Here is a 19,065-nt window from a genome sequence, read left to right as displayed (position 1 = left end):
AGGAAGAAGATGGAAAGGAGGAGGAGGAGGAACCAGAGGGTGGAAGGAGCGGGGAGGGGGAGCGGGGAGAGAAACAAAGGCCTGAAGGCTGCTTTAAACGGATGGGGGCGAAGAGTGCCCGGAGCAGGAGCCAGAGCGTAGTTCAGAGAAAAGCAGTGCGAAGTCGCGCGTGATTTCCCGTTCCCTACGGCGCAGGCTTCAATATTTGGTTTTTGTGCAATTTAAGACTCCTGTTCACCAAAGGAACCTTCTACACTTGAGCCTCGCTTCACCTGCCTCTGAGCCGCAGAGGAGGAGGCCACAGGAGGGATTGCTGCTCAGGTCTGCACCCACCCACGTGTCTTCTCCTTCCAGGGGCGGGGGAGACCTTGGGGTCGAGCCCTTCCCTGCCCGCAGCGCAGGAAATCGAAGCATGCAGATTTAAGATGAGGAAACTCAAACACAATTTCTAAATGTCCAGAGGTCCTGCTGATTATCTGGTTTGTGACACATTCGCAAAGGTTAATTCTTTGTCACTGGCATCGCCTGTGCTCTGGATCCTGGCACTATCAGCGACAGAATGAAGTCCTGTTTCCTGAATGACAGGAGAGTGAACAATGCAGAGAAGGGAGCAGATTGAAAACATTTAAGTAATTGTTTCACTTTTGCAAATGGCTTGAACCATTGCTAATCAAGAACCCCTGGCTATATTTAGGAAATGCGTATTTAAAAATAAAAAAAAACCATGCCAGAGCTCGTCTGGTAGGTTGCATATTCTAGGTCAGGTCTATTCATCTGTCACAGAGAGCTCGCTTGCCACTGCCAAGTGCACAGAAAATTTCACTACAAATATTTCGTAAAACTTTTTTCATATTTACCAAGGAACGTATGAAAAGCACAGACAACCGTGATAAAAATACACATACCAGTCCTACTTGTTCATTTTAACAGTAATTCCCATAGAGCAACAGTTTTCTGTCTGGCTAGCAAGTTTGGGCTTTTTTTTTTTTTGACTACCATTATCTTAATCTAGAGCAGCCCTCTCTCATATGGTAACCATGTGGCGATTTGAATTAAAATTAATGAAAATTAAATGTTAGCTCTCCGGTCTCACTGGGCACATTCTGTGTGCTTGCTTAACGGCCACATATGGCCAGCAGCGACATGGTGGTGCAGACGCGGGCACATCCGCCACCGCGGAAAGCTGCGTTCAGCCCTGCTCGGATGTTAGCGATACCGCGAGGGACAGAGCCAGCGGCACCCGTCACGGCATTCGGCCTGCCCTGCTGCTCAGCATGTGGGGCACACGGCCACCTCCATGTGCATTAAACCACGATGTCGGATCCGGATGTGGGCTGGGAGGCCCACGCACGCAAAGGCGTTTCCCTGTCTCTATGCCCCTCTTCTGTATTCTGAATTTATCAGGCCGTTTATAAGCTGTGACCTCAGAACGCCTGTTATCTCAAGAATAGATGATGATTTCCCACATGACCAAGGAAAAGGGGACTTGGACAGGGTTCTCCACCAGCGACACACAGAGAGGAAGGAGACTGAGATGCTGGCTCAGCCTTCATCACGCAGGGTCCGGAGCAGCGACCCCTAAATACTTCAGAGTCACAGGCCTCTCGCAATTCTGATAAAAGAAGCAGACCTTCTCACACCATGTCGGGCGCTCACTCGCAAACTCCCCTGGCATCCTGGGGGTGTCGGAAGGAGTGTGGAAAGGGGACAGGTATTTTCCTGGAGAGGCACAGCGACTCAGGAGCCTTGTGCGAGGGGCGAGGTGTGACATGAAGATGAGGTTTGCCTGCCCAGACCCCTGCCTGTCTACACCCAGGGCAGTACAGTGCAGGGGCCTGGGCTGGTTTGTTTACTTGTTTGTTTGTCTTGCAGGGGGCCCTGCTTCCTTCAATATTCAAGGCCCCATGGTATCCTAAATAAGTCCTATGCTCTTATCAAGTACCAGACTGTCCTCATTATTATACTTAATAATTTCAATGTTTTGTTTTCGATATGATAGTGGTATAATTGACATGTGGTTGGCAAAGCCTTAAGAGAAGTCAGGTTTACAGGACGTTTATTTTAACGTACGCTATTATCCTACCGGCGGCAGCAAATAAATGGCTTCCTCTTTAATCTGACTTTTTAGATTGCTGAATCAGTACTATAGTCAAAGCAGCTTAAAAGAATTAATACAGCTATAAAAAAGAAAAGCAGTTTCTATCCCTTCTGACCATTGGATTATCAAAGATAAAGCAAAATGATTCATCTTATTATTTTTCAAGATAAACTTTTTCTAGTCTGTTGACATTTCTAAAAGTTACTCATAAGATTATTTGAACGGGTCAAAAAATGCATAAATTCTTTTTATTGACACGATTTTTTGTGCTATTATTAAAAGAACAAATCCATTCTCTTTTTATGGAGAAATATGGCCTATTCTTTTACTCAAAGAAATCAGGTTTTTAAGAACCTGTACCGTGTTATTTCGTGCGAACCAGCGCATAGACAGACAAACGTAAACCCACATAACTATCAAATGTAAACAAACCCAAAAATCACAGTAAAGTTTAGGGAACATGTACTTATGTTAACTAAAATATCTAAATTAATTACGCGTCCTATACATTTTTTCTCATCCCGTGCACATCTTCACATAACAAATTTTACATTTTAATAGAGACAATTGGAAGCATAATAATAATGCCAGAACCCAATAACGAGGACACCTTCAGATTTCTCTGGCCAAATAATTTGTAATAATTCTAAGCTCAGTAACCGAATACCAAATGTCTGCTCAAGATTTGGAAATGCCTGAAAATTATATGAAAACATTTAAGGACATAGAAACAATGCAAACAATTCTTTTATTTTTTCCATAAAGGAAGGAAGAGATTAATTTTAATAAATCTTTCTAAGATACTTTGATGAATTCTTCAATTTTATCATTTTATTTTTTAACATAAGTTAACTTGTTACTAATTTACAAACAATTCCTATGATCACCTTCAGACACTGTTGTGGGACTTTTTAGCTAAATGGGTCAATCGCTTACTTTAAATGATATTTGGCAAAAAGCTTTTATATTCCTTAACCTGATGTGATACTCACACATATGCAATTGCTTTTCTGTTTTTAGGCTGAGAAGTCCTTTTAGCTGATAAATATCACCCAAAGCAAAGTCATCGATGACAAAAACAATTAAATAGCAGAAGCTATTCAGCATTCATTTTTCAAATTAAATGCAACAGCCTTCTCCAGCTAAGAGATTGGCAAGTTTTTACAAATAACGTCAGTGAGCCTTTTAGAAAGAAACACAGCCACATTAGAAAGGAGTCATTAGGCGATGCATTTATTTTGAAGCCAATTAACCTATTGTCAGAAAAATGTCGGTGCTGTAATGGTTTCAGCGGTGGAGGTCAGCCTCTAACAGGGCACGTGTGACAGCCACCGCGCGGGCTGACACGTGCTGCAGACTCAGAGGAGGGCACAGCGCTGGGAGCCGGCCCGACTCTGTGTCTCACTCTGCATTTCTGGGGAGCAGATGACCTTGACCTATCCACTTATGTCGCTAACGCTTCCGTTTGGAAGTGTCCTGCAGGAAGGTGAAATCTGGGGGAGATAAATGGCTGCTGCTTCCCGCATCCAGCCACCGGTGCCATCATGTGATGGACTGCCTACAACAGGCTGGGCTGCCAGGTTCTCATAGAAATAGAGATGAATCGGGTACCAGACAGTTCTCTGAGGCAAAGCTACTCTGTCATTTTCTTTTTTGCAGGCTGCAATTTAATTGTTAGTCGAGGTGGACAGCTGACACAAGGGGGGGCTTTCTCTAAGAGCTCACCCACCCTCTTCCATTTGCCGAGAAATCACTCAGTTTATTTACCTATCAGCCCAGTGTGTCTGGCCTTGGGAGATGTCACCCCACAAGCACAGCCAACCCTTCCGGCTGTGCCCCGACTTACCTTCCACGCTATTTTGTTTCCTTTCGAATCGTGCTCAAGGGCGATGGGGAAGTCCCCCCGCTCGTAAAATTTTCGGAAAGCTGTGGGCTTGGTTGGTCTCTCTTTAAATGCTCCTGCAGCTGGAGGGCCTCTCACCTTCAAGGAAAAAAATAAATAAATAAAGGAATCAGAATAAAACATAATTAAAAAAAAATGCACAGTGAAAAAGACTGGGTTTATTTCAGGTTCGGTTTGTGTAAAATAGTCTGCACGATCAAGGCTAAATTACTAATAATGGACGACAAAAATCTCACTAGTATAAACATTTGGAGAAGAAAATGATTCTATAATCACTATTAAGGGTCTACTTTATTTCAAGCTACTTGAGAAGCATTCTTAGAAAGTGTCACCTGAAAAATATTATTTTATAAAAAAGAGAAGCCTGAATTTTTGTTTGAAAAATATTTAGATAAGTGTATGTATGTTCAGAGTGTTAAAACTTTTTAAGTTTTCTAATAATTGAAAATTCTAATCTTGGGTCTGTGTTATTTTGTGGAATACTAAAGTAATACATTTAAAGCATCTCCTTTAAACCTTTCTATATACATAAAATGGTAGGATATATTTTCATGTCATGAATATTAACAAAAAACTATAAAAATGTGATATAAAATTTACTAATAATAGAGTTTAAAAAAGAAAAATAATGGTCTACTATGTGTGTGCATAGCATACATTTGATAATAAGATTTTATAAGAAAGTAACAGTAAAATAGATTACATGAGAATTTTTCATTCCCCAAATTGAGATTTTTATCAAAGAAGAAATACTTCATATTGAGTTATTCACGTTGAATACATCTTTTAAACGTGCATTATTTATATATGAACTAATTAATTAGGTTACAAAATTCAAAGTGATTAGTAAACTATTTAGAAAATTCTAGTCCATTGTATTATTCCTTACATATAGTCTAAACACGATTATCTTTTCCTGCCTGAAAAAAAGGTAAATACTAATCACTTATTAGTTTAATAAAAACATGATTATTTTGTTAATTCTAAATATGGACAAGATAGACAATAATTTAAGTAATATTTGTTATGCTAATTTTTAATATTTTTGTGAAAATTTTAATTTTAACAAAGAAATATATAAAATACATCTAATAAGCATATTAGCTAATGAAAATACATTTTAGCTAATACGCACACCAAGGTTGATATTAGGAACTGAACGGGATATTAAGAAATACTAAGATGATTAAATTCTGGAGTGGAGTTGAAGAGCGCGGTAACATAAAGGCATTTATTAAAGTCTGAATTTCCTTCACCACATAGCACATTATCCCCAGCATACAATTACGTAAGTAATTGAGGTGACATTGGGCAGTGGGGAAGCAAGTGTTCCTCTTACTTATTGAAGAGTTGAAATGTGTTCTGGCATTAGAATTCTGAGCTACCATTTTCAGCCCAATTCATTCAGTCGATAAATAACCACGTGTGCATACGACGACCACTTCGCACAGAGCTCTGAGCTGAACGCCACACACACAGGAGGACATGCTCGGCTCCACCAGTGTAATGGACACTGGAGAGCTGTGATACCTCGACTTGCCCAATTCAGGGACCAGTAAATCTTGAATCATATTTTTGGGACTTGATAAGGAATTGACAACATTAAAAAAAAAGTTACCATCTCTTATCACCATGTCACCATTTTAACACCCCCAAAAGCGGTAGAACATAATGTAAAGGAAAAACACTTAGCCAAGTTAAGCCGGCATGCATACATATTTATAGAACAAAACATATAGAACACACAATAGTGCATGTGTGTGTGCACGTGTGTGTGCATGTGTGTTTGTGTGTTTGCATACATGTGCAAAAAATGCTACTGCAGAGCACTGATTTCTGGTCAAAAGATGTCATTTTAATTTTTTTTCAATTAATTTTTTATAGATAAAGGAAATGTGGTATCTATACAATGGAATATTATTCAGTCATAAAAAAGGAGGAAGTCCTGCCATTTGCTACAACATGGATGGACCCTGAGGGCATTGTGCTAAGTGAAATAAGTCAGACGAAAAGACAAATACCATACGATCTCACAGTAGAATCTAAAACAAACAACTCAGCAACAGAGTGGGGTGGCGGTTGCAGGCCTGGGGAGGGAGTGGCATCTATTGATTGTCTTACTCCGTTTGCTTTGTGATCTTCCTGATTCTTGATGTGATGACTGATTTTCTGTTGAAGCATGGATGTTGGTGGATTTTGAGACTGGATCTTAAAGCTTCTGTTTCAGCTGGTTTATCTGACATCTCTCTGGCAGAAGTTCGGGGAGGGTGTCATCTCATTAATGCCACATTGGTAGAAGACTTGGTGCCCCGCCGGGCCTCTTGGACCCCCTCGGAGGGAGCTTCTCGTTAACACTGGGTGAAGGTGGGGCTCCAGCACCACTAGGCCCCCACTGACGCCTGCGTGAGGGGGATAGGAATGGCCCACACCTGCTCCCTGCACACAAGGGGGTGGCCACATCACTGCTGGACGCGGCGAAGTCCCTGACTCTGACTCGCCAAGAGGAGTCCTCCGATGACACCACCCCAGCGGGATGGGGGAAGCGTCTGTCACGCCTGCTGGCTGGGGCGGAAGTGCAGGCTCCCCATACGCGGTCTCCACTGACCCTGCGTGTTGGGGGCCCATTCCCTGTTCTAGTGGAGATGAAAGACCCAATTCCTCACTTAAAAAATTCACCCACGACCATTTTTAGACCCTTTCTCTGCTGCTCATCGTCTGCTAACCATCCTTTTGAGATTTTTTCCAGATGATAAATTATTCTTTATGATGTCGACAGTAAGCCTCCCACTTGTTTAACTGGCCTGAAATTTGCTTGAGATGATCCATTTTCTCCCTTTTCTTTGGATCTTCAATTCAATATCTCTTTTCCCTTCTATCTCTTATTCTAAACAGACTCCGATCTTGCCGATTCAGAACTCAAAATTCTAACTGTCGAAACTTTTCAAGGAGGGAACACGTTTCTGTCCAGGAAGCCCAGAGGCTTTTCGTGAATTTTTATAGATAATTTACACTTAACAGCGTGGACTTGCTAGTGTGGCGGGGGCATTATCTAACTGTATGCAGATGCTCTGAAACCGTGTCTCCGGGTAATATTTGTTTTCTGCCCCAAATACATATGTATCCACTTAAACCTTATAGGAGGAAATACTATTTTTTATATTCTACATATAACCCATTCCATCATTCCACGTAATTCTAAAAATCTGTACATAAAAAAAAAAAAATCCAATGAAATATAATTGATCTCTGGAAAAGTAATAAAGATATTATTACTGGAAACCACACAGAAGGATGGAACTTGACTAAACTACTTTAAAAACAAGCAAAAACACTGTTAAGAATCTTTATGGGAGTCCCGTGTTTGTAGAAGAACTACTATAAATTTTATTCAACGTCAAGAATTTTGCCCCAATTTATTATAAATAATATAGAGCAAATAAGGAACCATAAATCAAACTAGATTTGTGGGAAAATGCAATTAGGATTGGCCTGAGTGGTGGGGGCTATCCATAAACCAATTAGGAAGAAGATATGGCACAGCAGAATGCTTTTAATAAAATCTAATGCACTTGGGAACCGAGATATTGAATGCACTTTGAAGTCAGCACAGAGGACAGAGTACTTTAGATGCCTGTGTTTATTGAATGTGCTGTAATGGATTTAGGGCTTAGATCACAGTCTGTCATATGGTCACGAGACTAATAATAATTAGTAGGATGGAATTTAGGGCTTTTGAAAATTCATCATCAATTGGTTGGGAAATTTCCTTTTTTGTAGCATCACTGAAGCTGCTGGGGAAAAAAAAAATGACTTTTACTTCAAGTGGGAATCTACATTGCGTTATCCTAATTGGTCCATTTAGCCAACTCACTTAGCTTGAAACAATGAAATGCAAAGGCATTAATTTCCTATTTTCATCAATTTCAACCTGAAATCTGGATTCACAGAGGCAGGTGGTTAAGCCGCTGGTGAGCAAGAGTTGTCGTGTCTCTGGGCTTCACAGGCGCTTGAGTGCTGCCCAGGACTGGCAAATGTGTTGCCATCAGCCCCGACTTCTGAGTCAGAAGAACTGCAATTCAGTGTCTGCCCCCTTTGACGAATCACAATTGCTTTAATACATCAGACATTTTGCGATACCTAAGGTCACTAAATGACCAGGAAATTGCTTGCAAAACTTCCCAAAGAGTGAGTCTGACTGAAATGGTAGGCGTGGCATCTTAACGAGAATGAGCTCATATGACCAGGTAGCTATTGTAAGAAGCTTTAACAATGTATCGACTTAATGATATAAAAAAACATTATGATAGCAATGTTCTTATTAGTCACAGCTAGAAAAGATAACAAGAGCCTTATGTGAACATTCATATGTATAAATATTCAATGTATATAGACATACTGTGGCGACCTTGAAAGTCAGGCCCTGTGGTTAACAGGGAGCAGCAGAGAAAACTTCCAAGTGATGCGAATAACCTATTTTAGGAAGATTATTCCACTGAGACCTAACAGGGTGGCCTGTCAGAGAATGTGGAGTCAAGGTGATCAGTGTAGATTGTACTGCAGTGGCCCAAGCGTGAGAGCACAAAGGCCTTAAATGAGGGCGGCATCAGAAATAATAATGGAATCTGCTCATATTGTGTTCATTGTTTTACAGACATTATTGGTTTCAAGAAAACTCTCACCTTACAGACAAGGAAATCAAAACATAGAGAGGTTAAATAACCTGGCAGAAATCACAGAGTTCATACAGAGTAGAAAAGAGATCGGACCCCCAATCCCTGCCTCTATAGGACACGACCTCCATCACCACAGTAGAGGATTGGGTTTGGGCCAGCATTGGAAGAGAAAATACCCAGGGCACATGGCTGATTTAATGAGAGCCAGAGGCAGAGATGAGACAGCTTGAGACTACAAAGATGCACATAATCTATTGAAGTTATAGCAATAATAAACTGCAGAAGGAGGGAAATCTCATTAATTCACTTACAATTCTAGCACCTATTAATAATTTTGTGATTTCTCTTTGACACTTTCCAAAAACATACATACAAAATATCGTATTTTTACATTTTTACATCCTTTCCATTTAGTATACTTTTTCACTTAATGTAATAGGTTTTGATGTTGGTATTAATATCGGAATTTCATTTTTCATGGCTGGGCAATATTTCACCAACTATTTGTAATTATATTTGGAATTTATATTATTCTCAATGTTTTTGGCTTTTGTAATTGTATGAAAAAATCTCAGGCATATTGCATTTTCCATATTTTATATTATTTCCTTCAGACAGAGCCCCCCATATGAAATAATAAGGTCAAAATGTATTCTTGAGAAAGCTATTTGCTGATTAAGTAGAGCAGGTGTTCCGTCTCAGTCTGCTGGGGCCGCTGTGACACAACGGCGTAGACCAGCTGACTTAAACAACATTCGGTTCTCACGGCTCTGGAGGCAGGAAGCCTGAGAGATCAGGGGGCCGGCGGGGTGGTTGGGTTCTGGCGAGACCGTCTCCGTAGCCCGCAGACGGGGTTCTTACACAGTAGGGAGAGAGCGCTGGTCTGCCTTCCTCTTCTCACAAGGGTACTCACCCCATCACGGAGACCCCCCACTCTCCTGAGGTCATCTCATAAACCCACTCACCTCCCAGAGACTCCCCTCCGGACGCCTCCCCGCACACTGGGAGTCAAGGCTCCAGCACATGAGCTCTGGGGAGACGCAAACTTTCAGTCGATAGCATCTTCCTGTTGTTTGATTTGAATTACTGCGTTGAACAAATAAGGATGGACATTTTCTCATTTTAATATAAACGCCATGCACATACATTTGTGAATGTACGTTCCTGTCTTTTCCAAATTAACACCTATTTGTATGATCTTTTTATCTGGCAAGGTATTAACCATTGGTTGCATTTACTGCAAATACCTCTTCATTGCCCCTGTTTTCCGTTTTTATTTATTTAACATTTAAAGGTTTTTTATTTTGTAAGAAATTCTGTCTTTTCTTTACTTGCTCTTTTTTACCTCCAGCTTTGCCTTCTCTAGATCGTTGCTCTGTCAACTGCACAACGAATATTGGAATAAGACTCATTAAATCGTATCTCTCACCTACTTAAAACGCATAAGTGATTTCCCATTGACGCGCGGCACAAAGACGTTTGCGAGCTGACTGTTGGTCTGTCCGGTCATTCCTCCACGGATGCCCCAAGCATAATTCATACCCAAACACCAAGAGGTCTCTGATGTGGCCTGCTCCCTTTGGCTCCACAATTTCCCTCTTCCATCAACTCGTAACTCTCCCTCGCCCCCTTCACTCCTTTTTCTCCTGAATAACTACAGATCGCCTTCAAGACTTAGCACAAACCTCATCTCTTCGAAAAAGCCTTTCCTAACAAGCCATATCCCTATCCTTCTTCACGTGAGGCTTGAAATGCTTGCAGGGCAAATATAATTAGACTTGCCCCTGAAACCTCAATCTGAATGGAGACCGTTGGGGGAGGGTCTAGACTATCGATAGTGTTTGTAATCAAGTGGTGCGTTAAATCTATGGAAATTGGTAAATTTTTCCAAAGGGAGAGGAGACAGTGAAAAAAATGTCTGGGACCCTGAGATATTACCTGGAGATATAACAGTAAGTGGATTCTGTGAGGGAAAATGAAGAATCGTCCGAAGGATGGCAAGACAATGGGGAAAGAATGCATAGGGGTCCAGAATGAGTCATCCCCAAATGCGCCTCTGTGGCACGCAGCTTGAGTTAAAGGCAACTTTATTTTCAAGTTTAAGAGGAACTTCTGTGCTTCCCCCACCCCCACCACCACACACACACACCCGCCACCTTAACTAACCAGAAGAATCTGAGTTAGAGACCTTGCCCACTCATGACTATCAGAGGTAAGTTCTGTTGACCTCTCTGTAGGGCAGGGCAAACTTCTGTTTACTAAAGGTCTGCTCTTCTCATCATCCTGCAATGACCTTTTGAAGCCCCCAAGGCTCAGGATGTCTCACAGCCTATGTTGTCTTTCTGTCTCTGAGCCCCTCCTGCATGCTGGGTCTCTGACTCTCTCCTGCATGGGGGGCCCCCACACATATGTATATATCACCTTGGGTCATTTTCTCTGACTGCTCTGCTTCATGTTTATCTGATTAGACCAGCCAAAGAGCCTGAAGATGCAGGAAAGTTTGTTCCTGCCCCACTCATGGCATCAGAGAAATCAGTGAATGAGAGGGACACTTTTTCTTTTTAATGATACAGAAAGGTCAAGTAAGAAGAGGATTCTAAGTTCTCTGGGAATTAAAAAGCTGCTGTGTGGGGAGCGAATGGGGAACAGGAAGGGGAACCCAGCCGGACTCCAGGACTGCCTGCCCTGGGGGCTGTCAGAGTCTGAGTTAAAATAGTGTAAAGTTAATGGTAATTGGAAATGGGGAAATAAAAGAATATCAGTGGATATAATACTTGAATTCATAAACTATGTAATCGCTTATGAAAACAGAATAGGTTTTAGAGTAGAAGATATATTTATAACTAATACAATTATCTAAAAGGGCCAGAGGAACTTATGAAGTAGGGTATAGGTTTTCCATATTAGGAGCTTACAAATATGAATTTAAGAATCTATTCTTATAGACGCATAAACTAAAGTGTTTCTTAGAAACAGAGTTAAGAAGTTGGCTCAAAATTAGATACTGCCTATCTCATTCATCCATTAAAAAACATATTGAATACATATTTCAAAGTCACTAGGCTTCGTATTACTGGAGACAAAAGGATAAGTCAAATATCTTATCCACAAGATATAGAAAACCCCCAGAATCTTCAATAGAAGTAAAGATGTGATACGTGCCACAGAAAGATATATAGAAATTTGGAGACTCAGAAGATAAATGCTCAGGTTTTAAGACATTGTTCCTTTCCATTAGAAAAAATGTTATTTAGCCTTGCAAAGTACCTATGCTTTTCAATGGAATCAGGCAAAAATATTTTATAATTTTCTATAAATCTGAATTCTGTATAATTTTAATTAGAAATAATTAGCAGAAAATTTGGTTGCTGTACCATAGATTTGTAAATTTACAACTTTTAAGTGATTTATGATTAAATCAAATTTGCCTGTATTTTCTCTATGCTTCTTAGATCTAAATAATTATCAATTTTTATCAAAAATTTATAACCAAAAAATTCACTATTGATGAAATTATGTATTTCCTTTCCATGTAAAACTTTTCACATTATAAAAAGCAATATATATACAATTTACTATTGAATGATACACTTGAAACTTATTAGATTTTATTAATCAAGTTCACCCCAATAATTTTTTATTTTAAAAAAAAGGCTACTTAAATACTTAGAGGGAAAATATCAACTTTGCGTATGACATGTATTAAACCTACAGACCTATAACTTTGTTCAATAAATCTGAAAGCAATGAAAAAAAAAAACCTGCATATTTTATTTTGAAATTCACTTTTATAAATGAGAAATTTTTGCTTAAAATCTAAGGCTTGTGTAATACTTGAAATAAATTAACCTAAAGTACTTGCAGAGACTACTTTAAATAAGACTACCATAAATAAAAACTAAAATTATTATTGTGAATATTGTAATAAGTTGCAGTTGATTAGCATTGTCATACAATGATTATGAAAATAAACCAAATAACTTTTGTAGTTTTTCAGATAGGTACAATGAGAAAGATCTGGTTTTAGTGAAGAGAGTAACGTGGAGTAAAATGACAAATGCTTCAACTTAAAAATTTAAAAGATTTTGCTACTAGACTTAATTTTTCTACTTGACAATAAATTACGCCCTGCCTTGTTCCCAAAAGGATGGAAGGTGGCTCATGAAGACACAGGCAACATAGACACGTCAGCAAGGACGAGCAAGCAACGGAACCCTTCGGAGCCTCTGCCTCCTCACGTGTCAGATTAAAAAATTACACTGGCTGACCTCCTAGAACCTTCCTACACCTCTATAACCCAGCATGTGTATTCATTAATTCAACAAATACTGAGGACGTGCGATATTATCAGAGAACTCACCCACTTGTAGAGCTAAGAGGGACCTCACAGGTCACGCAAACGCCTTGTTTTACTGTTGATAAATTGAAATCCAGAGAAACTACCGAAACACTTCCCAGTCTACTTGTCAAGGCTTATTTTTCTCAGCTCTGTCACCTTAACGGTGATCTCAGCTGCAGAGATACTACACTTCTTTCGGGCTAGCATCCAATAACTTGATTTAGAAATGCTTCTGCAATGCTGTATGACATAAGAAAGTCCCAAAGATTGCTGAGTAACTTATGGCTACTTCATTTAAAATTTATAACTAAACCGGAACATACTGGAGTCTGAGATTTTATTTCAAAATGCTGTCTCTATAGTTTAAAACAGCCCTGAAGGCAACGGCTGGGCTACAGAATTTCTTTTAAATTGTTTTTGTTTAAAGTACTAGGCATCGGTGGTTCTTTAAATTCTCTGCAGCAGGAAAAGAAGAAAAAATCAGATGGATAGTCTTTCCTAACAAAATGAGGTGCAATAACCAAATCGTACAGAAGAAATCTTGACAGTAGAAGGCTAAAAATGTTTCCTCAAAAGCTGTCTTGCAGTTAAATAAAGGAAAAGGCCAGAGGTCTAAGTGCCCAAGTGCGATTCTCGCCAGCGACTCGTCTCCAGAGAGTCATCAGGGATTTCAATTTAGACTATGCTATTTAGCATCTGTCTTGTAGAAGTGATAACGTGCCTGAACGTCTGCGACAGCTAGGCTAATACACTGTCACACCTAACACGAAGGCCGAAGAAACGAACGAGCTAAATGTGGAAGGAGAATATAAATGCACACGATTTTAAAAGATACTCTGTTCCTCTTACGCCTTAATGTTTAAAGCAGGGTAAATAGTATCCATCTAAACACATATCTTCTTTGTCTTGTAACAGAGTTATTTCTTACTGAATAATTAGAGTAAAATGTTATTTTTGTATATGTGAAGAAACTATTACCATTCGCATTTTACATATCATGAATATTTTAGTAGAAAATTCGAAAATCCTGTGTCTAATGATGCAAACTGATATTCTCCAGAAAGAACGAGCTATTTAATAGAAAACAATTTTAGGACTGTGCACAATAAAAAGATATTTATATCGGTAAAAACAGCATTCTGCTTTTCTTTCAGTCTACTGTGGGCTCCTTCTAAATTAAAGTACTTTGCAAGTTCACACAATTTACAGATATTAAATACCTTGATTATAATTCTTAAACTCTACTGGTCATATAAAGGAAGAAAGAAATGTACTCAAACGTAGACAACACTCACATGACAACTTAACTGGAAGGCAACGTAATAAGAAATACTAGATTACAGCTTTACTGATCTGGGTTTTTTCCACCGTGGCTCATTCAACCGATAAAGAAATGTTAAGAATATGAACGAAGAAGAAGGAATGAAGATGGAGCCAGGTAGTGCGCTGTCTATCCCAGGTAAAGGCAGCAATGCATCATCATCCATGGTCCAGAGTGTAACGTTTTCATTTTTATTTACATTATATTATTATTATTATCATTATTACGTAAATAAAGTGCATTTTTCCTGAGCCAAGATCTTCATCTGTGAAAGCTAGCTGAAGTTAGGTCAGCTTGTGGCCAAAATAAAGCCAACTTGTCCACGCAATAAATAAACCATTACCCTCTTTGCTATCAACATCAGGACAGTCTTGGCCGTTGGTCTGACCAGTCCCAACTAGATATTCACAATTCGCTAACCCAGAAACTTCTATCAGTAGCTTCCTTTACATTCAGAAGCATTCCTTCTGGCATAGCCATTGTTTACTTTATATGCACGCTTGTGATATGATTTGAGTAGAGCTTGTAAGGATGATCTGAAATATGTTAGATATTATTAGAATTTTATACAAGCATTCCATATATTTGTATAAGGAATTTATACACACACACAAGCTGAGTCAGTGAGGAGTTTCCTCGTGTGTCTTTCCTTCGAAATGTTACTATATCCTTGTTTTTATTATATAATAAAATGTGAGATAACCTTCACTTAAAAATAAAATATGGAAGGAGTTGAGAAAGGCCTCCTGTCCAGCCTACTTCAGCTCCTTAACAAGTAGTAAATCTCAAAAGTTAAAATGATTTCTAGTGTGAATATTTCTCCCTTCTTTGTATTCTAAAAGCACAAAAACAAGAGGTGAGTAAAAATAAGCCATGAACTTAATTTACTGTCATATCTGGAGAAAAACTGATCACCAAAATCCAGCTAAGACAAGGTGCATGTGATGTAGGAAAAAGAGAAGAGATGAAACATGGTGAGTGATGAGAGAGACCATTGATGCGTTCCGGAAAACACCAGAAACAAAAATCACTTCTGGTGAGGAAGGTCCCATGAAAGGAAAACTTTGTTTCTCGTTTGCAGAAATGGTTCACAGAAGAAGGCCTTTCGCATGTCACTGGTGTCAGAGAAGCAGAGGAGAAAGGCCACCAAAGTAAATACATAAACAAATATTCGCGACCCTCTTTCTTTCGGACAGCAGAGAAAGCTCTTGGACGATAAATCACAGAAGAATGACACCCTCTACCAAGACCCGGAAGCCTACTTCAGTTACAGTCTAGGAAAAGCCAACTCACTCAGTGATGAGTATTAAAATGGGACCTGGCACAGTATCGAAGCGAAGATACTACGAGGAAAACAAATGAAGGAGCAGTGAAACGTACCAATCGACGAAAAACACCACCATAGAGACAAACGCTATGACCAAATATTCTGCCAAGAATTTTAAAAACTTGACGAAGCAACCACTTCTATGGAGGACGACCGAAAAGTAGGAATGCAAGAGCTATGACAGAGGAGAGATGAGAATGTGATAGAAGATGGAACATAAGCTCGTAGAACTCTGAGAACGAGTAGGATAACATTTCAAACGGCGAAGATGAGACCGGAAGAAGCAGAGAGGGAAGGGGCATTGCAGAAATGTAAAGAAGATGCAGGTGACTGAAACGAGAAAACTGGATGACGTGGACGAGAAAGAGAGACTGTCAGGGGAGATCGAAGTTACGTATAGTTGCGGTTCTCACAGAAGAACTGGTATTGGGACAAGTGGGCAGTCATCTAGAAAAAATACAATTGGAGCGATTCCTCATACTCTACAAAAAGGCCAAATATTTAAATGAAAAAGGGAAAGAAAGAACCAACAAATGGCCTAAGAACAGGGTCCATCGTGGTGTACGAAGCCCTGCACATCCGCCTCCCCCCATCCCTCCTGCTGCTCTTAATAGTTACCTCTGCCCCAACGCACTGGGCTTCCTGCTGCCCTCTGAACCCACCGAATGCTGGGAATTTGCTCAGATTGCGCCCCCTGCCTGCAGCGTTCTTCCTCTGCCTGTCTAGTTGATGAACCTCTGTTAAGTGTCTGCCCAAATCCCCTCGATGAGACAGACCTACCTCCCATGACCATCCCACTTAATAGAACAGCCTCCCCACCTTGGACCTCTGACCTTCTTACCCAGCTCTGCTTTTTTTTTTTTTTCCTATAGCCTTCATTCTCTTCTAATATACTGTGAAATGGATTGATAATGTTTACTGCTTATTGCCTTCCTACCTGAGCTAAATTATAAACTCCATAATAGATTCTTGTTTGTTTTGCTCCCTGTTAGATTAATAGTGCCTGGTACAGAATAGGTATAACGCACGAGTTAATTTGATATTATAGTAGAGGTGACATTGCTGATGTATGCAGAAAGGCTGTACTACTCAACATATGGTGCTGTATATTCACGTAAAAGAGTGGAACCTGGGCTCTACCTCACGCCATACACAAATCCCATGTCACATGATTTAAAGACAAAGATTAAAGGCAAAACCATGTAAAGTTTAATGAAAGTACAAATAAAATTGTTTATAATTTTGGGCCAGGAAAGAGTTTCTTAAGAAAGATAATTAAAAGCAAAAACCATAATGGACAGATTAATAAATCTGTACACATTAAAATTTACAATGATTGCCCATCGAGGGACACAATTTAAAAAGTTACAAGGCAAGCCACAAACTTGGGAGAGGCATATCCAACGCATGTAATTGATTAAAAAAAAATTAGTATCCAAAACATAGAAATACTCTCAACAAATCGAAAAGATAAAAAGATAAACAACACAATAAGCAGGAACTTCACAGAAGAGTGAGACTTAACAGCCAATAAATGAAGATCCTCGATTCTATGAATAATCGCAGAGGTACAAATAGAACATAAATAAAACCTCTTCATGTTGCCAGATGACCAAAAAATATGATGCTATAAAGCGTCAGGGAAGAAACGAAGGCACGGAAGTCACACTTCCGCTGGTCAGCGCGTAAGCAGGTATGGCCACCGCGTAAACAGGTACGGCCACCGTGTAAGCAGGTACGGCCACTGCGTAAACAGGTATGGCCACCGCGTAAACAGGTATGGCCACCGTGTAAGCAGGTACGGCCACCGTGTAAGCAGGTACGGCTACCGTGTAAGCAGGTACGGCCACCGCGTAAACAGGTACGGCCACCGTGTAAGCAGGTACGGCTACTGCGTAAACAGGTATGGCCACTGCATAAACAGGTACGGCCACTGCGTAAACAGGTATGGCCACCATGTAAGCAGGTACGGCCACCGTGTAAGCAGGTACGGCCACTGCGTAAACAGGTACGGCCCCTGCGTAAACAGGTACGGCCACCGCGTAAACAGGTATGGCCACTGCGTAAACAGGTACGGCCCCCGCGTAAACAGGTATGGCCACTGCATAAACAGGTATGGCCACCGTGTTAGCAGGTACGGCCACCGCGTAAACAGGTACGGCCACCGTGTAAGCAGGTACGGCCACTGCGTAAACAGGTACGGCCCCTGCGTAAACAGGTACGGCCACTGCGTAAACAGGTACGGCCCCTGCGTAAACAGGTACGGCCACCGCGTAAACAGGTATGGCCACTGCGTAAACAGGTACGGCCCCCGCGTAAACAGGTATGGCCACTGCATAAACAGGTATGGCCACCGTGTTAGCAGGTACGGCCACCGCGTAAACAGGTACGGCCACTGCGTAGACCACTGGGCACTGTCAGTAAAGTTGCTTTTATCCCGTGACCACGCAGTCGCCTTGTTGGTCGCATGTACCCTACAGAACCTCGTACGCATCATTCCTGTCTTTCCCAGTAAGACAGTAAACTGGGAGATGTTTATGAGGATGTTCATGGCGGCATTGTGTGTGAAAGAAAAAAGGAAACACCACAAAATTCTTAATAAGGGGAAGGGGTAAGTGATGGTTGCGTTTCCCTGAGATGGGTGCGCAGTGGGGAACGGGAGTAAAACACAAATTTACTTACGGACGAGACTCAAGAGGGCGCCCTCGTGTTGAGAAGAAGATCAACTCTCCCTTGTTTGCCTTCAAGATCCAAGAGATGGCACTGTCCCCCCCCCACCCCCAACACACACACGCACGCATACACACGCCCATACACGCATACACACGCCCATACACGCACACACGCCCATACACGCACACACACGCCCATACACGCACACACACGCCCACACACGCCCACACACGCACACACACGCCCACACACGCACACACACGCTCAGGTGTTTCCCTCACCTCCTTGTTCTCACTGGAACCTGGCTTTCCCCTAAGGGCACCACCACCTTCCCCACAGGGGCGGCGTCTTCTCCCCCAAACCCACTTTGTAACGCGAGACCTCACGCGGGCGGGCTGCCTTGTTCCCCATTGCCACTTCCAGGCTACTCTATAAAATCTCAACATCCATGTAGCCGATTGGCCCAGCAGCCTGGCTCTCAAGGTCCTCGACCCGTTCTCCTTCGAAGATGGTGATCTGCATCCTGGCCAGCCTCAGTTACTCTGAGGTTTATTACAAAAATAGATAGATAGATAGATAGATAGATAGATAGATAGATAGACAGACAGACAGACAGATAAATATATAAATAAATAAATAAAATCACAGCCTCTCCCCTCCATAATTTCAACGTCTTATCTTTCTAGCTCAATCCCTCTGAAGCCCTAAGCCTAAAACCCTCACTCCCTCCA

General features: G+C 40.9%; 1 protein-coding gene across 2 annotated transcripts in view; it reads right to left on the bottom strand.

Moving 5' to 3' along the window:
• PACRG (parkin coregulated) overlaps nucleotides 1–19,065 on the bottom strand; it is a 432,512-nt gene that overhangs the window by 365,590 nt on the left and 47,857 nt on the right. For both annotated transcript variants that reach the window (XM_006915041.1, XM_006915042.1), the window contains exon 2: nucleotides 3,945–4,079. In XM_006915041.1, the coding sequence (XP_006915103.1) occupies nucleotides 3,945–4,079 (135 nt within the window). The remainder of the gene's footprint in view (nucleotides 1–3,944; nucleotides 4,080–19,065) is intronic.

Source organism: Pteropus alecto, unplaced genomic scaffold, assembly GCF_000325575.1.
Source record: "Pteropus alecto unplaced genomic scaffold, ASM32557v1 scaffold195, whole genome shotgun sequence".
Classification (NCBI taxonomy): Eukaryota; Metazoa; Chordata; class Mammalia; order Chiroptera; family Pteropodidae; genus Pteropus; species Pteropus alecto.
This window is presented reverse-complemented; position numbering and strand designations above follow the sequence as displayed.